Source organism: Phyllobates terribilis, unplaced genomic scaffold (genome assembly GCF_046119375.1).
Source record: "Phyllobates terribilis strain yellow unplaced genomic scaffold, ASM4611937v1 Scaffold_364__1_contigs__length_1914224, whole genome shotgun sequence".
Classification (NCBI taxonomy): Eukaryota; Metazoa; Chordata; class Amphibia; order Anura; family Dendrobatidae; genus Phyllobates; species Phyllobates terribilis.
This window is the reverse complement of record NW_027363124.1, coordinates 1,849,499-1,873,259: the sequence shown is the minus strand read 5'-3', so window position 1 is coordinate 1,873,259 and position 23,761 is coordinate 1,849,499. Positions and strand designations below refer to the sequence as shown.

At 49.5% G+C, this 23,761-nt stretch overlaps 1 protein-coding gene across 1 annotated transcript in view; it reads left to right on the top strand.

Annotated features, from left to right (window-relative positions):
* Window positions 1-23,761, top strand: part of LOC141222888 (uncharacterized) — an 89,620-nt gene that overhangs the window by 5,526 nt on the left and 60,333 nt on the right. Inside the window, exons 2-6 of the mRNA XM_073666721.1 lie at window positions 20,765-20,913; window positions 21,043-21,222; window positions 21,306-21,429; window positions 21,513-21,610; window positions 22,150-22,240. Coding sequence (XP_073522822.1) covers window positions 20,842-20,913; window positions 21,043-21,222; window positions 21,306-21,429; window positions 21,513-21,610; window positions 22,150-22,240 — 565 coding nt within the window. The 5' untranslated portion in view covers window positions 20,765-20,841. The remainder of the gene's footprint in view (window positions 1-20,764; window positions 20,914-21,042; window positions 21,223-21,305; window positions 21,430-21,512; window positions 21,611-22,149; window positions 22,241-23,761) is intronic.

Below are 23,761 nucleotides of genomic sequence, written 5' to 3'. Positions count from 1 at the left end.
TGAATAGCCTTCAACCCCTCTGGTCGGGGCCACTTCTGGATGGCAGACAGTTTCTCAGGATCCATTTGTAGGCCGGTCTGAGAGATTATGTAGCCCAGAAATGGAAGAGAGGTCTGCTCAAAGATGCACTTCTCATATTTAGCGTAGAGGTGGTTCTGCCTGAGCCTGAGCAGGACCTGACGAACATCCCTCGGGTGAGTAGGAAGGTCCGGAGAGAAGACCAAGATGTCGTCCAGGTACACAACCACGCAGGAGTAGAGAAGGTCACGGAAGATGTCATTGACCAACTCTTGAAAGATGGCAGGAGCGTTACAGAGACCGAAGGGCATTACAAGGTACTCATAGTGGCCGTCCCGGGTGTTGAATGCCGTCTTCCACTCATCCCCCTGACGGATACGGACCAGGTTATACGCCCCACGGAGATCCAGTTTGGTGAAGATTCTAGCCCCCCTCAGACAGTCAAATAATTCAGCAATGAGCGGGAGGGGGTATTTATTCTTCACTGCAATCTGGTTAAGGCCTCTATAATCTATACATGGACGGAGTGAGCCGTCCTTCTTTTTGACGAAGAAGAAGCCTGCTCCCGCCGGGGAGGTAGATTTCCGAATAAATCCCCGGGCCAGATTCTCCTCAATATATTCTGACATGGACGGGGTCTCTGCAGCGGACAAAGGGTAGATACGCCCACGGGGAGGAGTAGAGCCGGGTATCAAGTCGATCGGGCAGTCGTATGGTCTATGAGGGGGTAATGTCTCTGCTTCTTTTTTATTGAAGACATCCGCATAAGACCAATAGGGAACCGGTAGACCGGGTAGATTGACTGGGGTAGGAGAAGGACGAGCAGGATGAACGGGAACTAGACAAGTCTTATGGCAGTCCTGTCCCCAGCGAAGGACTTCTCCGGTCTGCCATTCAAGCACGGGTGCATGTTTCTGGAGCCAAGGTAGGCCTAGCAAGAGTGCGTGAGAGAGTCCAGGCAGAACATGAAAGGAGATGCTCTCAGAATGCAGCATTCCCACCTGTAGAGTTAGAGATTCGGTGATGAGTTGGATGGGATGTGGTAAGAGGCCCCCATCCACGGCGGCCACAGATAAAGGTACGGCCAGAGGTTTGGTGGGAATACGGTATTTTTCTACCAGGGATTGAGAGATGAGATTTCCAGCAGCTCCTGAGTCAAGTTGAGCCAGTTCAAAATAGCGGTTCTCTCCGCAGATGATAGAGACTGACAGCATCAGGGATGGAGAGGGTTTACTTTTCTCTAGGGCGACCTCTCTGAGCGATCCTAGACACAGGCGTTTCCCGACCTCTCTGGGCAGGAACGGATCCGGTGCTCCTTACTGCCACAGTAGAAGCAGCTCCCCTCGGCACGGCGTAAGTCTTGACGGGTTTTGACCATCTTGGTCTGGTCGACCTGCATAGGTTCAGGTGAGTGTGCCTGGGGAGTAACGGAGGGAGTGACGGGTTTCTGGAAGGTAGGGGCTAGACGTGGAAACCTCCTCTCACGGGTGACCTCTTTGGCGCGCTCCTGGAACCGGATGTCAAGTGTTATTAAGTCGTCGAGAGTGGTAGGAATGTCCCGACCGGCGAGTTCATCTTTAATACGGCCGGACAGACCCTCCCAGAAGACAGACACCAGGGCGTCATTATCCCAGGCCAGCTCCGAAGCAAGGGTACGGAACCGTATGGCATATTGACCCACGGTGAGATTTCCTTGATGGAGGCGTAGCAGAGATGATGCGGATGAGGTCTTCCGTCCGGGTTCGTCGAAGACTTTCCGGAAAGCCGTGAGAAAGGCTGGCAGGTCGGACACCAGGGGTCTCCTCTCTCCCATAGAGGATTTAGCCAAGCCAGTGCCTCCCCCGTGAGATGGGACATAAAGAAGGCTACTTTGGCCCGGTCGGAGATAAACTGGTGGGACAGGAGTTCAAAGTGCAGGGTGCACTGGTTTATGAAGCCCCGAGCTTGAGCGGGATCGCCTCCAAAGCGAGGAGGTGCAGAAAGCCGGGGTCCGGGGCAGGATACCATGGTATTGGTGGGCAGCGGCGCTGCCGGGTTGCGAGTCATGACACTAGCGGTGGTTGCTGGTGGAGCAGTCAGAGTGTCCAGGCGAGAGTTGACATTCCGCAGGTGACTCAGGATGGACTCCTGTTGGGACCTCTGCTGGGACAGTTCATGACATAGGTCCGAGAGCGAGGGAGCTTGGGTGCCACCGGGTTCCATGGCCCGAGCAAACTGTAACGGGTCTGGGAGGTGGAACCACAGAGCAACTATACAAAGGGGCAGTCCTTGTAAGGAAGCGGGTGACACCCAGGGAAGGCGGGCAGGTAGTCACGGCAAGTGACAGGGACAGTCTCTGGGTAGAAGGGCAGGTAGTCACGGCAAGTGACAGGGACAGTCTCTGGGTAGAAGTACAGCAGGCAGGTGGCTGGTGAGCGCTCCCAGGTGAGCGGGCAGGAGTCTCTGGACAGGCAGGTAGTCACGGCAAGTGACGGCAGAACCTCCAGGTAGACTAGCAGACAGGTAGCAGGTGGATGCTCCCAGGTGAGTGGGCAAGAGTCTCTGGACAGGCAGGTGGTCACGGCAAGTGACGGCAGCGCCTCCAGGTAGACTAGCAGACAGGTAGCAGGTGGACGCTCCCAGGTGAGCGGGCAAGAGTCTCTAGACAGGCAGGTGGTCACGGCAAGTGACGGCAGAACCTCCAGGTAGGCTAGCAGGCAGGTAGCAGGTGGACGCTCCCAGGTGAGCGGGCAAGAGTCTCTGGACAGGCAGGTGGTCACTGCAAGTGACGGCAGAGCCTCCAGGTAGGCTAGCAGGCAGGTAGCAGGTGTGCGCTCCCAGGTGAGCGGGCAAGAGTCTCTGGACAGGCAGGTGGTCACGGCAAGTGACGGCAGAGCCTCCAGGTAGGCTAGTAGGCAGGTAGCAGGTGAGCGCTCCCAGGTGAGCGGACAGGCTGGTCCATAGACAGACTGACAGGTGTCGGAACGCAGACCGTCGGACCGCAGGCTTGCAAGCAGGTAAGCGGATATCAGGCAGGTATCAAGCAGGTATCTGGCAGGTGACTGGCAGGTAACAGGCAGGAATCTGGCAGGTGACTGGCAGGTAACAAGCAGGAATCTGGCAGGTAACTGGTAACGGGACCTGAGGGCTGAAGCAGAGTGAAGGCTTTGCAACAACATTGCTCGGGCACCTCCATCTTGGAGGAGGTGCCTTATATATGGAGAGGTCCTCCGGCCATTGGCCGGGGACTCCTTAGAGCGGCGTGCGCGGCCTCTTTAAGAGAGGGGGAGCGCGCGCGCGCCCTAAGCACGGTGACCGGGGAGGAGCGCGCGCTGCCAGCAGAGCGGGAGGAAGACGCCGGGCACGGAGCGGAGAGGTGAGGGGAACAGCGTCCCTGCCTAGCAGGAGGCAGGGACGCCGACGCTACATCCCACTTATACTATTTAGTAACTAACAAGTGTGGTGTTCCTCGTGTATCTCTAATTATGCAATAGGGGTGAAATTTGGCCATTTAGGAATATTTTGTGGGCCACCATCCCATATTTTATGAAGTGATAAAGTAGATCTACATGCCTATTGCATGATGGGAGGATGTGAAATACTTGTTTTTAGTCTCCCTTGACGCTGATCTCAGATAGAGGACTTTTCTATATTGCTGGAACGCAACCCAAATTCATTATGTGCTCCGGAGTGGAACGCATGCACAGTCGTACATAGGAGACTGTAATGCTCTCCGGCATAGAATACACACATCCAGGTGTGCACAATCGCTGACAATGACCCTAGATGCGCTCTGGCATGGAGTGCATAACTACAGGCATGCGCAGTCACGGGTATGAGTGGCGCGGCGGCAATCAGTTTATCTGGCGTTTCAGTGTAAAGTGCGTCACTTCCAGACATGCACACTAGGGGATGGACATTATCGGACCTCTAGCTCATGAGAAGTAGCACAGACGCTGTACATTATTGTAGACAGACTCCATTCTATATGTCCTGTGACAATTCACCTCTAGGAATGGGAATGGGTCTCCTAGTCTGGGGAGGGGTTTTGGATGAAGTGGGATATTTATACATGGACACCTGGCTATTAGGCACACTATGTTGAACATCATGAATTATCATCCCTGTATCAAGCCTCTTGATGAACCTGTTGGATAAACGCATTGAGGCAGATTATTGAAACATTCTCTGATGACTATCATACCCTTTCCTTTATATATACCTTGAGACATATCTGATCCTATTTAATGTATCAGTGTATTTTTTTGATATATATATCAGAGTTAACCAGGGCATCTGACGGACAGCCATCAGTGAGCAGAGGTGCCATTGTTGTTCCTTAGAGTGCCAACCTGCGCGGTTGGGCAGTATCAGCTTTGTTTAGGTACAGGATAGGGTAAGGTAGTGACTGTATCAATTATTCAGCAGCATCATTGCTTACATCTGTTTATATACATCCACAACAAGCCATCGGGTTCCCTCTCCTTCCCCATCATCACAATTTCAGCGACATCCACATTCCCGTGACGGTGATACCATTGAATAGAATAGTGAATCAGGAGTTGAAAGCTCCCTGATCCACCATTCAGCCTTCGCCTGTGAGTCTGAGACTCCGTGCACAGCAGGCACAAACACGTCACTACATCACGGCTGTATTGTGGAGACTCAGTTTGACCAAGGTTTCTGACCTTAATTAGCCGCTGTGTTTTTGCTGCCAAGAGATGCAGAAACGTTGCCGAAATTTCTGCAGCAAATACTCAATGTGCGCACATACCTTAGGGTTATGGCTTGTTCACTATCATCATAAGGAAAGGCCAGGTGATGGAAATTTCCCAGATTTATAAAAACCTCCTCTAACCTTGTGCCATTAAAACGCAGCCTTGGGTTCTTCTAAACAGCTGCCTAGCACTCTGAAAATGAAAATGGTGGAGGCCACAAAGCAGGAGAAGGCTATAAGAAGATAGCAAAGCGTTTTCAATTTACCCTTTGTTACAGGGCGGTATTCCGTATATTAATCATTAATGCCAGCCTTGACCATCAGTAACCAATATCCGGCTAATACCTCACATGTTACGTACTCTGATTCCCTTGCTATAAACTATACTGAACGGCGACTAACTGAGATGAAGCCGTGTATCAATGAAAGATATTTATTACACACAAGTCTTCAGTTATTATACTACTAATTACCGCACTAACACAGTACACAATAATAATATATAATTAGCCCCACAATAACCTAATTATACTTCCCACCCACTTACCTAAAAAAATACATACATTAATAAGAGTCCACCGCCCATCACTAACTATCCCTACGGAGAACAAGGGGTTAATAGCAGCGATATTTAGCAGAGTCCAGGTGCTGTGAGGCTGAAGATCCTGCTTGAGGGTGACCACAGTTGCTTGATGGTAGGAGAGGGGGTGCTGCAGCCATAAGGAACGCTGGGGTCGTGTGGGGTGAAGAGAGGCAGAAGATCAGGTCAGAAGGTGAGCAGCAGAGTGTGACAGGCTGCCCACTGCGGCACATAGGGAGGACATGGAGAGAGGAGGAGGGGGCCATGGATGAAGGGGCTGCTGTGGAGTACAGTGCAGGACGGGAGCAGGGCTGAGGCTGGAGAGCAGAGGAGATGAAGGGACTGCGGGCAAAGGATGACACAGAGAGGAGGAGGGGGCAGGGCCGGCGTCAGCACCCGGCGTACCCGGGCAAGTGCCGGGGCCCTGGAAAATCAGAGGGGCCCACCGCCCACTCACTGTCGGGGCCCTGGCCGCTTCCTCGGCACCTGTTCAGGGACGCAGGCGCTGCTTGATTGCCGGCACTCCCCCCAGACACGGCCGCGCGCTGTCCGGCTGTGTCTGCTAGTAATGACGCGGCAGGGTCGACGGCACTGCACCTTTAATTGTGCTTGTGTGTCGCCCCTGCCGCGTCATTACTAGCAGACACAGCCGGACAGCGCGCGGCCATGTCGGGGGGAGTGCCAGCAATCAAACACCGTCGGAGCGGAGGTCCTGCACAGATGGGCGGGAGGGGCCCGGACCCGACCGCAAGTGGGCCCCTCTGATGTTCCAGGGCCATGAAGTCTGTGACACGCCGGGGGCCCTGCACTGCCCCATACCTGAGGAGCTGCTGGACAGGACACTGGACCGGGGACAGGTGAGTGAGGCTTCCCCAATCCCCATATTAAAAATATTTGCAATGGGTCTGTGTGAGTGCATGTATGTGAATGTCAGTGTGTATGACTGTGTATATATATTTGTCTGTTTTATATATGTCTTTAAGAATTTTTGTAAAAATGTGTGTATGTCTGTATGTGTACATATCTGTGTACCGTGTGTGTGTGCGTGCATGTGTCTGCGTACCGTGTGTGCGTGCATGTGTCTGCGTACCGTGTGTGCGTGCATGTGTCTGCGTACCGTGTGTGCGTGCATGTGTCTGCATACCGTGTGTGCGTGCATATGTCTGCGTACCGTGTGTGCGTGCATATGTCTGCGTACCGTGTGTGCATGCATATGTCTGTGTACCGTGTGTGCGTGCATATGTCTGTGTACCGTGTGTGCGTGCATATGTCTGTGTACCGTGTGTGCGTGCATATGTCTGTGTACCGTGTGTGCGTGCATATGTCTGTGTACCGTGTGTGCGTGCATATGTCTGTGTACCGTGTGTGCGTGCATATGTCTGCGTACCGTGTGTGCGTGCATATGTCTGCGTACCGTGTGTGCGTGCATATGTCTGCGTACCGTTTGTGCGTGGATATGTCTGCGTACCGTGTGTGCGTGCATATGTCTGCGTACCGTGTGTGCGTGCATATGTCTGCGTACCGTGTGTGCGCGTGTCTGCATATGTGAAGGATGAGGGGGCAGGCTGGGCCCTGTGTACTATATATATATATATATATTTCTCCGCCGTATCTCTGCATCATGAATCGTGGTATGTGTTAAAAGGGCCCACTGAGACTCTTTCGCCCGGGGCCCAGAAAAACCTGGAGCCGGCCCTGGGAGGGGGCCATGGATGAAGGGGCTGCTGCGGAGTACAATGCAGGACGGGAGCAGGGCTGAGGCTGGAGAGCAGAGGAGATGAAGGGACTGCGGGCAAAGGATGACACAGAGAGGAGGAGAGGGCCATGGATGAAGGGGCTGCTGCGGAGTATAATGCAGCATGGGAGCAGGGCTGAGGCTGGAGAGCAGAGGAAATGAAGGGACTGCGGGCAGAGGATGACACAGAGAGGAGGAGTGGGCCATGGATGAAGGGGCTGCTACTTAGTACAGTGCACGATGGGTGCAGGGCTGAGGCTGGAGAGCAGAGGAGATGAAGGGACTGCGGGCAGAGGATGACACAGAGAGGAGGAGGGGGCCATGGATGAAGGGGCTGCTGCGGAGTACAGTGCAGGACAGGAGCAGGGCTGAGGCTGGAGAGCAGAGGAGATGAAGGGACTGTGGGCAAAGGATGACACAGAGAGGAGGAGCGGAACATGGATGAAGGGGCTGCTGCGGAGTACAGTGCAGGACGGGAGCAGGGCTGAAGCTGGAGAGCAGAGGAGATGAAGGGACTGCGTGCAAAGGATGACACAGAGAGGAGGAGGAGGCCATGGATGAAGGGGCTGCTGCGGAGTACAGTGCAGGACGGGAGCAGGGCTGAGGCTGGAGAGCAGAGGAGATGAAGGGACTGCGGACAAAGGATGACACAGAGAGGAGGAGGAGGCCATGGATGAAGGGGCTGCTGCGGAGTACAGTGCAGGACGGGAGCAGGGCTGAGGCTGGAGAGCAGAGGAGATGAAGGGACTGCAGGCAGAGGATGACACAGAGAGGAGGAGCGGAACATGGATGAAGGGGCTGCTGCGGAGTACAGTGCAGGACGGGAGCAGGGCTGAGGCTGGAGAGCAGAGGAGATGAAGGGACTGCGGGCAAAGGATGACACGTGGAGCTAGAGAGGAACAGAAGCAGGTCAGGTGGAGGCCGGCAGGGAAGTAGAAGAGTAGAGCGTGCAAGCACTGCAGTTCTGCCATAACCTCTGCCCTCCTCCTGGCGTGCATGTGACGCGCCCCCTGGGCCAGTGCTGTAGGGGATACCCGGAGCCGGATCTCGATGGGGGTAGTAGTCCTTGTGGCGGTGACCCGGTCCGTGCCCAGGGTGTCAAACTAAGTGGCAGTCTATGGCAGTAGATGTTAACTTGATTGTCGACTACGCCACCCGTTGAGTGCGGCTTTGAAGCCGCCGCTGCAGAGCAGTCCGCTGAGGCCGGTGGTATATGTGCAGCAGGGATGGTATAACCCCCAACGGGAGGGGTATGGCCTCAGGGCAGCAGGTGTAGATGGTGGGGGTTGTGACGGTGCAGTAAGAAGACTCAGAGTCGGGAGATGCAGTTCAGGGTTTTTACTTACTGGTGTTCTTTTAGTCACTCTGGCCTTGAGTGACCACCCGAGCCGTGCTGCGTCGACCAGGTCCTGGACTCGGCCAACCCCCAGGCAATTCCGGAGCGTGGTTCTGAGCTCCTTTCTGACTCTCCCTTCCTCTGGCCGTTCCCACCAGGGATCCACTTTTGGCCGGCTCCCTCGGGTCTCTTGGTGGTCAACCCTCCTCTGGGCTCCCTGACCCTATACTTGGTGTGCCTTTCTAGTGGATTTGGTGAGGGTCGTGGCAGATCCTGACCACGACCTCCGGTTCCTGGCTAAGGTTTGTTTTGGCCTCTGCCAGCTTGGGATCCGGTACCCTTGTCCGCCAACCCTTCACCCTTCTGTCCTTATTCTGGGATCTTGGGGTTCTCTTCTTGTTTCCTCTCTGGGTCCTTCCTACTCCTCTCTCTCTCTCTGCAGGCTCTGTTCTGGAGCTGGGCCCAGCCGGAGCCACGGCTCCCTGTCAGCCCTCCTGGCCGAGCTCCTCTGCTCTGCTCAGGCTCTCCTAGACTCTTCTTCTCCCAGACTCTTCTTCTCCCTGCAACTAGATGGTGCCCACCTTATATATTCCCTCTATGTGTGAGCTCAGGTGACCAGCACCCAATGAGCTCCTATCTTTACCCAGACTACTCCCCCTATCTGCCCCTACACTACTGGGATGTTCCACCCCCCTCCCACTCCAGCCAGGGACAGACGCTGTCGTACCTGCACATATACTGGTGGGAGTACCGTCGTTCTGTCCCCCGGAAATGGGATGTATGTAGTGCATGCAGCCTACTAGCTCAGTTCCACACTCCATCCTTACCCGGGAGTGGAATACCACACCTCTGGCTTGAGGTGTAATACCCCTGTAGCAGCCGAGTCCTCAGGGTGCTACATTCCCCCCTGGTAAACCACAGCACGTCCTCGGGCTGTAAAGGAATAAAAACATCCACAAACATACAAATTTTTTTTCAAAAACATCATAAACATACAAAACACTATATATATCATCAGCATAAAACTTTTCATATAAAACTTTTCATAGTAAACATTCTTGTTCCTCCGGCCACGGTGCAACTTGCGACCGGGTAAAGTGCAACAGTCTCTTCAAGAAAAACACAGCTTTCCTATAAAACCAGTAGGAGGCGCCTTAGAAAGCGCAACTATATACAAGGGGAGGTATGGCCGCTCTCAGTCCTCGACCAGTGGGATTAAGGAAGGAATGACCGCTCTCAGTCCTCGGTCAGTGGGAAGAAGGAACATACGGGTAACAGTTTAATTTGCTGGTCCCAACGGGGACTATAATGGTAACAGTTCCTGTACCCCGACGGGTAACTATGCACAGTTCTTTTTACCGTACTCTAGTAACGGCGTCCTCCTGATGCTTCCTCCCTGTACTCCTCAGACCCGTCCGGGTCCTCTTGCTCCTCCTGACACCTCAGCTCTTCCTCTGTCAAACGGTGTACATGAAGGGCATAGGGTCCTTTGGCACATTGGTGCCGGGTGAATGTGACCTCGTCACCCAGGTATAGGTCACGACCTCTGTGTCCCTCCGGTAGGTGGGACTCGACATCTCTTCTGGTCACGAAGACGTCGCCGGGGGTGTGATGATCTCTGATGAAGCCCCAACCGTGCTGCAACTGGAATTTAATTACAGTCCCGGTGGCACGGGGACCGTGGGCTGCACGGGGGTTCCTTCGGGTCCGGCTCTTTTGTTCTGCACTTTTTATTTGCAGCCGCTGCTCACGGACCCGCCTCTCTCTTCGTTCTCGGTCAAAGACGTCCAACTGCTGGCGGCAGCACTCCGCACGCTCAGCTGCGGCCGCCCGGGTCTCCTGAGTGAACCCGATGAGGTCTCCTCCTGCGGGGTCCCACTCGAACTGCGCCTCCTCTATCGAGAGCGGGGTCATCTTGACGGGCGCCGGAGCCGGGATCAGGGGCTCATCCAGGGGTCTTTCTTTCCGGAGTCGGGGCTGGTGGTACTCCGGTGGCCACACAAAGGGCTGCCCATCCGGGCAAGTGTGCTGGGCAAATAGGTCTTCACCCAGGTGTGGCGCTGTGGACGTTGAGAGCGCGGTGGTGGTGGCGGCGCCCGGGTTCACCAGGCCTTGCGACCAGGCTTGGGGCACCCTGAATGTAAAGGGCACCGTGAAGACGGCGGCGCCCGGGGTTACTTGGCCCAGCGACCAGGCCGGTGGCTCAGTGGGGGTGGAGGGCGCTGTTGGCACTGTGGCGCCCGGGGGCACTCGGCCTTGCGACCAGGCCGGTGGCGTCTCCTGCTTGGCCGCGCTCAGGGTTGAGGCGCGTGACGTCACAGGGGGCGTGGCCGCGGCTTCTGTTTGAGGCCTAGTCGGGAGCGGTGACGGTGCAACGACGGGCACGGCAGGGGAAATTTCGGGCTCTGCGACGGGGAGCTGGGGCAGGCTCACGGCTTCTCGGCTCGGGGTAGTGACGTCCCCTTTACCTGCCTCCGTTTCTTTAGCTCCTTCCTCGGCGTCGTCTCCGGCCTTGATTCCTCCTGCACCATCCTCAGAGGCGGTCTGACTCCTCATCTCGGGTGGCGTGCTCCGCTGGCGGGTTCCAGCCTGCAGGGCCATCTCTCTGCTCCACTCCGTCAGCGTTTCTCGCTGCACCTGGGCCATCCTCCGTGCGAGGCGCTCCAGCTCGGTCTGCGCACACTCCCGGTCTCGGGGGAGCTGTGCCAGGATCTCCACCAGGCCTAGTGGGGTTGTCGCTTGCAGCAGGCTCCTGACCACAGGGTCGGTGCTGCCTGACTCTCCCTCCATCTCCGGGTGCGACTTCTCCGGACTCCTCTCCAGACTCCTCCAGGCGGCTCCCATCTTCTCTGTTTTGTTCTGTATCCGCCCACATTGAGGGTGGTCCCGGGGCAACTTGGTGATTGTCAGTTCCAGGGGCAGTCCCCCCACGCTGATGGACATCTCTAACATCACAGTCTCTGCCGGTGGGGGCGGTTTCCGCTTTTGGCGCCATTCCTTGACCTGGCCCACGATGGGAGGTGGCCTCTTGCCACCCTCTGGCACGCCCATAATGGCGTCCGCTCTGCCAGGGCGGGAAATCTTCTGAAATGGCGGGAATCGTCTCCCAGTGGCGGGAAACTCCGTGGATGGCGGGAAAAAGCTGCAGATGGCGCCGGATGGCGGGAAAACTCCACCGATGGCAGGAAGGAAGCGGAAGATGGCGCCGGATGGCGGGAATCTTCACCACAGGTAAGTTTGAACAGTCTTTTTCAGGCACGCAGTACCCGGTGGTTGCGGGCACGATATCCTGCCGACTACGCCAAAAGTTGACGCGCCCCCTGGGCCAGTGCTGTAGGGGATACCCGGAGCCGGATCTCGATGGGGGTAGTAGTCCTTGTGGCGGTGACCCGGTCCGTGCCCAGGGTGTCAAACTAAGTGGCAGTCTATGGCAGTAGATGTTAACTTGATTGTCGACTACGCCACCCGTTGAGTGCGGCTTTGAAGCCGCCGCTGCAGAGCAGTCCGCTGAGGCCGGTGGTATATGTGCAGCAGGGATGGTATAACCCCCAACGGGAGGGGTATGGCCTCAGGGCAGCAGGTGTAGATGGTGAGGGTTGTGACAGTGCAGTAAGAAGACTCAGAGTCGGGAGATGCAGTTCAGGGTTTTTACTTACTGGTGTTCTTTTAGTCACTCTGGCCTTGAGTGACCACCCGAGCCGTGCTGCGTCGACCAGGTCCTGGACTCGGCCAACCCCCAGGCAATTCCGGAGCGTGGTTCTGAGCTCCTTTCTGACTCTCCCTTCCTCTGGCCGTTCCCACCAGGGATCCACTTTTGGCCGGCTCCCTCGGGTCTCTTGGTGGTCAACCCTCCTCTGGGCTCCCTGACCCTATACTTGGTGTGCCTTTCTAGTGGATTTGGTGAGGGTCGTGGCAGATCCTGACCACGACCTCCGGTTCCTGGCTAAGGTTTGTTTTGGCCTCTGCCAGCTTGGGATCCGGTACCCTTGTCCGCCAACCCTTCACCCTTCTGTCCTTATTCTGGGATCTTGGGGTTCTCTTCTTGTTTCCTCTCTGGGTCCTTCCTACTCCTCTCTCTCTCTCTGCAGGCTCTGTTCTGGAGCTGGGCCCAGCCGGAGCCACGGCTCCCTGTCAGCCCTCCTGGCCGAGCTCCTCTGCTCTGCTCAGGCTCTCCTAGACTCTTCTTCTCCCAGACTCTTCTTCTCCCTGCAACTAGATGGTGCCCACCTTATATATTCCCTCTATGTGTGAGCTCAGGTGACCAGCACCCAATGAGCTCCTATCTTTACCCAGACTACTCCCCCTATCTGCCCCTACACTACTGGGATGTTCCACCCCCCTCCCACTCCAGCCAGGGACAGACGCTGTCGTACCTGCACATATACTGGTGGGAGTACCGTCGTTCTGTCCCCCGGAAATGGGATGTATGTAGTGCATGCAGCCTACTAGCTCAGTTCCACACTCCATCCTTACCCGGGAGTGGAATACCACACCTCTGGCTTGAGGTGTAATACCCCTGTAGCAGCCGAGTCCTCAGGGTGCTACACATGCAGGACGCGAGTGCCAACATGGCGTTATAATGACACTGCATGCACAGGCATCCCTGTATGCACCTGTGCGCACCCAGTGGCAGGGTTCTTTGAAGTTCTGGGCGCCCACACTGATATGATTATATCAGTGCTGGCGTCTGGACCCCTGCAGGCACCGGCTATTGCCAGGACAAAGATCTCTTTGATCCTTTTGTCCTAGCAGTGTGACTCTCTACTAACATGGTAATTAACCATGTCAGCATATAGTCAAAGGCAATAGATGGACATCTGTCCATCTTCTTTTGACATGCCCAGACTTTTCTTGTCCTGGGCATATCTGAAAAGTAGGGGGATTATTATAAGGGGGCCAACTATATATGTGTGGAGGCACAATTATATTTATGTGCATGTGGACATATATATGTGTAGGGACACATGGGGACATAGGCACATAAGGCAATATATCCACATGCATATACAGGTACTTCTCACTAAATTAGAATATCATCAAAAAGTTAATTTATTTCAGTTCTTAAATACAAAAAGTGAAACTCGTATATAGAGTCATTACAAACAGAGGGATCTATTTCAAGTATTTATTTCTGTTAATGTTGATGATTATGGCTTACAGTCAATGAAAACACAAAAGTCATTATCTCAGTAAATTAGAATACTTTATAACAACAGCTTGAAAAATGTTTTTTATAATCCGAAATGTTATCCTACTGAAATGTCTGTTCAGTAAATGCACTCAGTACTTGGTCGGGCTCCTTTTGCATCAATTACTGCATCAATGCGGCAATGTGGCATGGAGGCGATCAGCCTGTGGCACTGCTGACGTGTTATGGAAGCCCAGGTGGCTTTGATAGCAGCCTTCAGCTCGTCTGTATTGTTGCGTCTGGGGTCTCTCGTCTTCCTCTTGACAATACCCCATAGATTCTCTATAATAGATTCTCTATGGGGTTAAGGTCAGGCAAGTTTGCTGCCAATCAAGCACAGTCTTACTGTTGTTTGTGAACCAGGTATTGGTACTTTTGGCAGTGTGGACAGGGGCCAAGTCCTGCTGGAGAATGAAATTTCCATCTCAAAAAAGCTTGTCGTCAGAGGGAAGCATGAAGTGCTCTAAAATGTCCTGGTAGACGGCTGCGCTGACTTTGGTCTTGATAAAACACAGTGGACCTACACCAGCAGATGACATGGCTCCCCAAACCATCACTGATGGTGGAAACTTCACCCTAGACCTCCAGCAGCTTGGATTGTGGCCTCTCCACTCTTCCTCCAGACTCTGGGACCTTGATTTCCAAATGAAATGCAAAATTTACTTTCATCTGAACACAACACCTTGGACCACTGAGCAAAAGTCCAGGTCTTTTTCTCCTTGGCCCAGGTAAGACGCTTCTGGCGTTGTCTATTGGTCATGAGTGGCTTGACACAAGGAATGCAACACTTGTAGCCCATGTCTTGGATACGTCTGTGTGTGGTGGCTCTTGTAACAATGACTCTAGCAGCAGTCCACTTCTTGTGAATCTCCCCCACATTTTTCAATGGCCTTTTCTTAACAATCCTTTCAAGGCTGCGGTTATCCCGGTTGCTTGTGCACCCTTTTCTACCACACTTTTTCCTTAAACTCAACTTTCCATTAATATGCTTGAATACAGCACTCTGTGAACAGCCAGCTTCTTTAGCCATGGCCTTTTGTGGCTTACCCTTCTTGTGGGGTGTGTCAATGACTGCCTTCTGGACATCTGTCAAGTCAGCAGTTTTCCCCATGATTGTGGAGCCTACTGAAACAGACTAAGGGACCTTTTTAAATGCTTAGGAAGCCTTTGCAGGTGTTTTTGTTAATTATTCTAATTTTCTGAGATAATGACTTTTTTGTGCTTTCATAGCCTTTAAGCCATAATCATCCACATTAACAGAAATAAACAATTGAAATAGATCACCCTGTTTGTAATGACTCTATATAATATGAGTTTCCTTTTTTTTATTGAAGAACTGAAATAAATTGACTTTTTGATGATATTCTAATTTAGTGAGATGCACCTGTGTATATATATATATGCATTCGCATACATGGTAGTATGAAAAAACATATATATATATATATATATATATATATATATATATATATATATACAGTACAGACCAAAAGTTTGGACACACCTTCTCATTTAAAGATTTTTCTGTATTTTCATGACTATGATGACTATGAAAACTGTACATTCACACTGAAGGCATCAAAACTATGAATTAACACATGTGAACTTAACAAAAAAGTGTGAAACAACTGAAAATATGTCTTATATTCTAGGTTCTTCAAAGTAGCCACCTTTTGCTTTGATGACTGCTTTGCACACTCTTGGCATTCTCTTGATGAGCTTCAAGAGGTAGTCACCGGAAATGGTTTTCACTTCACAGGTGTGCCCTGTCAGGTTTAATAAGTGGGATTTCTTGCCTTATAAATGGGGTTGGGACCATCAGTTGTGTTGTGCAGAACTCTGGTGGATACACAGCTGATAGTCCTCCTGAATAGACTGTTAGAATTTGTATTATGGCAAGAAAAAAGCAGCTAAGTAAAGAAAAACGTGTGGCCATCACTACTTTAAGAAATGAAGGTCAGTCAGTCCGAAAAATTGGGAAAACTTTGAAAGTGTCCCCAAGTGCAGTTGCAAAAAACATCAATCGCTACAAAGAAACTGGCTCACATGAGGAAAGCAAGACCAAGAGTCACCTCTGCTTCTGAGGATAAGTTTATCCAAGTCACCAGCCTCAGAAATCGCAGGTTAACAGCAGCTCAGATTAGAGACCAGGTCAATGCCACACAGAGTTCTAGCAGCAGACTCATCTCTTCAAAAACTATTAAAAGGAGACTTTGTGCAGCAGGCCTTCATGGTAAAATAGCTGTTAGGAAACCACGGCTAAGGACAGGCAACAAGCAGAAGAGACTTGTTTGGGCTAAAGAACACAAGAAATGGACATTAGACAAGTGGAAATCTGTGCTTTGGTCTGATGAGTCCAAATTTGAGATCTTTGGTTCCAACCACCGTGTCTTTGTGCGACGCAGAAAAGGTGAACGGATGGACTCTACATGCCTGGTTCCCACCATGAAGCATGGAGGAGGAGGTGTGATGGTGTGGGGTGCTTTGCTGGTGACACTGTTGGGGATTTATTCAAAATTGAAGGCATACTGAACCAGCATGGCTACCACAGCATCTTGCAGCGGCATGCTATTCCATCCGGTTTGCGTTTAGTTGGACCATCATTTATTTTTCAACAGGACAATGACCCCAAACACACCTCCAGGCTGTGTAAGGGCTATTTGACCAAGAGGGAGAGTGATGGGGTGCTACGCCAGATGACCTGGCCTCCACAGTCACCAGACCTGAACCCAATCGAGATGGTTTGGGGTGAGCTGGACCACAGAGTGAAGGCAAAAGACCAACAAGTGCTAAGCATCTCTGGGAACTCCTTCAAGATTGTTGGAAGACCATTTCCGGTGATTACCTCTTGAAGCTCATCAAGAGAATGCCAAGAGTGTACAAAGCAGTCATCAAAGCAAAAGGTGGCTACTTTGAAGAACCTAGAATATAAGACATATTTTCAGTTGTTTCACACTTTTTTGTTAAGTATATAATTCCACATGTGTTAATTCATAGTTTTGATGCCTTCAGTGTGAATGTACAATTTCCATAGTCAAGAAAATACAGAAAAATCTTTAAATGAGAAGGTGTGTCCAAACTTTTGGTCTGTACTGTATATGCATGCATATTTTAGGACACTTCCCTTTACACTCTTTCCTCAGTTCGAAATGTAATTAAGAAATGGCAGTCAGCAGCAAGGAAGACCAAGCTAAATTTCAGTGAGAGCTGCTCGTAGGATTGCTGGAGAGGCAAATCAGAAACCCCCCTTGACTGCAACAGACCTTCAGAAAGATTTAGAAGACTCTTTAGTTGTTGCACATTTTTCTACTGTTCGGAGACACCTGCACAAATATGGCCTTCATGAAAAAGTCATCAGAAGAAAACCTCTCCTGCGTCCTCACCATAAAATTTTGTGTCAGAAGTATGCAAAAGAACATCTAAACAAGCCTGATGCATTTTGGAAACATGTTCTGTGGACTGATGAGGTTAAAATAAAACTCTTTGGCCACAATGATCAAAGGTATGTGTGGAGAAAAAGGGGCACAGAATTTCAAGAAAAGAACATCTTGCAAACCATTAAGCATGGAGGTGGATCAATCATGCTTTAGGGTTGTTTTGCAGCCAATGGCACGGGATCATTTCACGGGTAGAGGGAAGAATGGATTCAATGAAGTTTCAACAAATTCTTGACGCAAATCTGTAAAAGTTGAAAAGAGGATGGCTTCTTCAAATGGATAATGGATCCTAAGCACACTTCAAAATCCACAATAGACAACCTTAAAGGCACAAGATGAAGGTTTTACAATGGCCCTCACAGTCCTCTGATCTGAACATCATTGAAAATCTGTGGCTAGACCTCAAAATAGCAGTGCATGCAAGACGACCCAGGAATCTCACAGAACTGGAAGAATTTTCCAAGGAAGAATGGATGAAAATCCCTCAAACAATAATTTAAAAACTCTTGTTTGGCTACAAAAAGCGTTTACAAGCTGTGATACTTGCAAAAGGTGGTGCTACTAGGTACTAACCATGCAGGGTGTCCAAACTTTTGCATCGGCCCATTTTCTGTTTTGTAATTTTGACCATGGGTGTTTAAACTTTTACATGCCACTGTGAGTAAAGGAAATTAAGTTAAGGAAGGATTCCTTATCTTAGACAAACAGGATTTAAACAAACAGTTGTCTATACTAGAGAGGAAGCTACAGTGTCGCATAACTGGGACATCCATTCTCCTAAGGAGAGCTGAAGATGCAGTGCCACAGAAATGAGTGTGTGGCCCTCATTGAATGGACTTTGAAAGTACTAGTGAGGAGTCGTACCGATGCACCTCAGCCAGTGAGGTCCTCACAAATCAACTTTGAGCACTGAGTTGCCCTGAGGGGCTGTAACGACACAACTCAACCTGTATGGTCCCCACAGGGATGATGGACCTTCCCATAATGGCTTGCTGGACTGTGATAACTTTTGTTAAAAGCTACATGTACCGCCACATGTAACCATAAAGTTCTTGACTCAGCATAATGCAGGAGAAACATTCATAAAGTGTTGTACCTGCTATCTGATATATATATACTTGTCATCAAGGTCTTGTTAAGTAAAGTAAAGTTTATTTTTGTACTTTGGTCTGCTTCATTTATCTCCATACCATCTGGACTGGGCTTGCCAAGTACAGTGGCAGCATACGGCCTTCAGAGTCGGGAAATATGACTCCGCCAAATTAAAGTCTGTGATGCAACGTGGCATTGGTGGATGGAACAAGACATGATGTCCCAGATGTGCTCGATTGGATTCAGGTCTGGGGAATGGACAGGCCATTCCAAAGCATCAATGCCTTCATCATGCAGGAACTGCTGACACACTTCAGCCACATGAGGTCTAGCATTGTCATGTATCAGAAGGAACACAGGGCCCATTGCACCAGCATACGGTTTCACAATGGATCTGAGGATCTCATCCCAGTACCTAATAGCAGTCTGGGTACCTCTGGCTAGCACATGGGGGGCTGTGCGGCCCTCCAAATAAATGCCTCCCCACACCATTACTGACCCACTGCTAAACTGGTCATGCTGGAGGATGTTGCAGGCAGCAGAACGTTCTCCACGGCGTCTCCAGACTCTGTCCTTCTGTCACATGTGCTCAGTGTGAACCTGCTCTCATCCGTGAAGAACACAGGACTCCAATGTGGAATCTGCCAATCTTGGTGTTCTCTGGCAAATGCCAATGACCCTGCACTGTGTTGGGCTGTAAGCGCAACACCCACTTGTGGACGTCGAGCCTTCATACCACCCTCATGGAGTCTGTTTCTGACAGTTTGAGCTGAGAAATGGATGTTAGTGGCCTGTTAGAGGTTATTTTGCAGGGCTCTTGCACTGCTCTTCCTGTTCCTCCTTGCACAAAGGAAGAGGTAGCAGTCCTGCTGCTGGGTTGTTGCCCTCCTACGGCCCCCTCCACATCTCCTGGTGTACTGACCTGTCTCCTGGTAGAGTATATGCTCCATGCTTTGGACACTGTGCTGACACACAGTTACCCTTCTTGCCACAGCTCTCATTGATGTGCCATCCTGGATGAGCTGCACTACATGAGCAACTTCTGTGGGTTGTAGACACCGCCTCATGCTACTGTACGTCTAGGGGTGAGAGCAATGACAAAATGCAAGTGACCAAAACAGCCAAAAAGGATGAGAACAGAGAAATGTTCTGTGGTCACCACCTGCAAAACCACTCTTTTATAGGGGGTATCTTGCTAATTGACTATAATTTCTATCTGTCGTTTCTTCCATTTACACAACAGAAAGAGAAATTTATTCACAACAGTGTTACTTCATAACTGGACAGGTTGATTTCACAGAAGTGTGATTGACTTAGAGTTACATTGTGTTGTTTAAGTGTTCCCTTTATATTTTTGAGTAGTGTACTTAACAGCCCCATACACGAGATACATGTTGGCTGAACGGTCATTTGGCAGATGGCTATTTTTCCCGACTCCCCCATACACACAAATATTCCAGCTTTCTTGTGGTCTGTATGAGAGAGTCGCCTCCAGACTCCTCTAGTGGAGGATTATCTACAGAAAAAATAAATGGATTAGCCTCTAAAATTCAGGATGCCAGATCCTTCTCTGCCCTGACATCATCTGTCGGGAGGCCCCCAAATACATTATATAGTCAGCCAACCCCCAATTCATTACTTCCATGCAACTTTATTCTAATGTGTGTGGGGGCTTTACAGTGTAACTCATTGGAATCTGCCTCTGGCCCGGCCTAATAGACTTTCGTACATTGCAGGTCCAGACACCATTATTAGGTACTTAAGTATCATAGTAACTAGGCAGCCCCATACTATCGAGTACTTGGGGGAGGAGGGGCATTCAGCCGAACTCTGTCACACCTTCTGAGATGCCATGTTTGCTTTTGACAGCAGCAATTGGTTAAACTGCCAGGGTTTATGTAGCAGCCGCACCTGTGCCATCCCTGCCATGAACATCTATGTTTAACATGTTAGAAAATAACAAAATGTGTCTTATGCTGTTTGCATGTTTTTTTATTTTTATAAGAATTGTTGGTGCCAATTTTCTTTTGAAACATTTTAATTTCTGCTTTTTTTCTGGTGTTTTTCTTGTAATATAGTAAAGCCTAAGGCCAGAAATAAACCCCATAAAACACTGTACATGGAGACTTTGCTATCAAATAATTTCTGCCCGCAATATTTGTGCCAACAAAAAAGGTTTTATAAAAGCATCAAACTTCTGTGTGTGAATCAGACATGAGATCTAACGTGATGGAAGATTACAGTCCGGGGAAGACGGGAAACATTCATATAGACGACCGGTGATGATATAGTCAGTGACGGACTGTGGCCAAATATGTTTCTAGAGCCGTAGTAGAAGATGAAGATGTCGTCCTCATTATGAAGTAGTTATTTCTCATGTCACAGGTAATGAATATCTCCTGCAGTATTACTAATGCCGATTCCAGTGTCCGTAAATGAGATGACAACTAGCATCATGGAAGATGAGTCTATGAGAAAACATATTCAGCTGCAGACTGCGAGGAAGAAACTACTTGTTGGCTGTGTTCTAAAATATATTTGTTTTATTAGCAGATGTAAAGAAAAAAACTAAATAGTGTAAAATAATAAATCTCCTCATATTTTTCTCTAATTATCTCCAGTAATTGTATTATTACACAGGATTTTTATGATGTTACATCTACTTATTTTCTTCTCATTCAGGTCTCTACAGTATTCGATCCGCTCAGTAAAATCTTCTATATAAGAGAGTTTTCCTGATTTATCCATCACAACAGGATATGGACAAGGACAAGATGGCAGAGAAAATATTACACCTTACCCTAGAGATCCTCTTTCGACTTACTGGAGAGGTGAGAGATTCTGATGACGTCACATTACATCATTCTTATCTATGGGAATAACAGATGGACAGAACTGGAGAGGTGAGGACTCTGGAAATGTCTGGAGTGAGATTTATTAATGTGTCTCTCCATAACCAGGATTACACAGTAGTGAAGAAGACCTCTAGTGAGCGCTGTCAGGCCCCTGTGTCTGAGGGATGGGGAAGACCCCTGAGCCCAATCACTGGGCCTCCACCTCACCCCCTGATACATGAGGACATCAATAACCAGAAGATCCTAGAACTCACCTACAAGATGATTGAGCTGCTGACTGGAGAGGTGACACTGCTGGGAATGCTGGGACATTATACAGTAACACTATGAAGGGATCGGGGGGGTGACTGTATCATTATGTGTATCAGGTTCCTATAAGGTGTCAGGATGTCGCTGTCTATTTCTCCATGGAGGAGTGGGAGTATTTAGAGGAACACAAAGATCTGTACAAAGACGTCATGATGGAGGTTCCCCAGCCCCTCACATCACCAGGTAATAAACAGGACTAAATACACACGGCCTATAATTATCTGTATGTAAAGAATGAATTCAGTCCCTGTATGTGTTCCCTCCAGATCTATCCAGTAAGAGGACAACACCAGAGAGAAGTCCCCGTCCTCTTCTTCCACAGGACTGTAAACAAGAAGATCCCAATGTTCCTCAGGATCATCAGGTAGATGGAGAGAAGGTGTCATGAGATGTCCCCTATGATGTGTAGACGGCTGTGAAGGTCTTGTGCTCAGCAAGGCTGTGGTGTCGGAGTTGGAGCCCATTTTGGTGGATTTGGAGTGGTATCAAATGGACCGACTCCTAAAATATATAATAAATTGGGTACAGTAGTTCAATGCAGTTTTTGGGGAATATTTTTTCATAAGAATTTGGGAAAGTTATGAAATGTCCTATAAATGTCTGTCCTATTCCTGATCTAAGCGTCTGGACTTTTAGCTGAGATGAATCTGTGCTACAGTAAATTTATCACTTAAACATGAGCCATGTATGAGGGAGTCGTGGAGTCGGTGTCATGGAAATTGAGGAGTCGGGAGTCGGAGGTTTGGCTTACCGACTCCACAGCCCTGGTGCTCAGTCTTGTTTTATCCACCAGTATTATATGTTTTATACTTGTGTAATGAGAATGGTGGAGATGGCAGGATTAGAGCTGATCATAGATGGGACTTCTCCATCTGTCTGTGACTTTTACAATATTTGTTTCAGGGTGAAGATCTGACCCATATTAATACTACAGAGACATATGTGAGGGGTGATGAGCGGTGTAAAGAGGAGATTCCTACATATGACTACCCAGGTGAGTAGTAACCACTAAATGCAGAGAAGTTACAGATTATTCTCAGTCACCGGCTGTGGCTGCTTTATCGGTGGTGTAGTCCGGCCATATCACAATCGTGTGATCACCATTCTCCTCTAGATCACAACATTCTCCCCTACACAAAACTGTTAACCCCTTTCTGACGTTGTAAGTAAAAATACATCCCTGTTCCCTGGACTGTATGGACTAGGTACATATTATTACGACATGGCGATCGCACCCGCACACAGGCTGTACTAGCGCAATCGCCGCCCAGGTCAGCTGATTCTGACATCTGACACCCGGCACGCAGTGCCCGCACCTCTCCCGGCAGCACTTAGTGAGTGCGCAGAGGGACAGCAGCGGGGTCCCGATCGTTGCCATGGTGACCCGATGTCGTCATGATAACATCCGGGTCACCAGCCCCAGCAAGTTAAGTTTGATCATGCGCAGTGCATGATCAAAGTAACTTGTGTCTGCAGAGCTGACAGTTTAAAAGTTATAGCAGTGATCCTGCTCTGCTATACCTTATAACTGCGATCAGCCTGTTGTAAAAATATATTAAAAAATATATATTTTTACAAGATATATTAAAAATAATATATGGAAAAAAAATAAACAATAAAAGCACACATATATGGTATTGCCGTGTCCGGAACAACCTGACCTATAAAATAAAGCTGTCCCACTAGTTAACCCCTTTAGTGAACACAGTAAAAGAAAAAAAAACTAAGCAAATAACGGTGCTTAATCATCATATTTCCAAACAAAAAGTGGAATAAAACGCGATAAAAAAGATGAATGTAAATAAAAATGGTACCGCTGAAAACGTCATCTTGTCCCGCAAAAAAGAAGCCGCCATACAGCTCCATCACACGAAAAATAAAAAAGTTACAGCTCTCAGAATAAAGTGATGCAAAAAAAAATAGTTTTTATTGTGTAACAGCGCCAAAACCTAAAAAAACAATATAAATGTAGTACGGCTGTAATTGTACTGACCCGAATAATAAAGCGGCCTTATACATTTTTCCACACGCAGAACGGCATAAAAAGAATGCCAAAAAAACAATTCCTGAATTGTTGGTTTTTGTTTATTCCACCTCCCAAAAATCTGAGTAGAAAGCGATAAAAAAAAGTCACTTGCCCAAAATTAGTACCAATAAAAACGTCAACTTGTCCCGCAAAAAACAAGCCGTCACATGACTGTCGGCCGAACTATGGAAAAATTATAGCTCTCAAAATATGGCGATGCAAAAACTTTCTGTGCTGCTGAATGTCCTCATATGGTCCCTACAAGACCAGGTCCAATCTTTCTGGCCAAACTTCACTTTTATGATCGATAACATTAAATGTGCAGTGAGGGCCAAGTGTGAATTTCTGTACAATAACAACAGAGTTTCCCTTTATCCTGACTTTTCAATTTCTTTTAAAACCGACTAACTTCAAACAGGATTGTGATAAACTATACAGAAAACATTACTCCTGTGCCATGATATATCTCTAAGCTGTGCGTGGCTGATG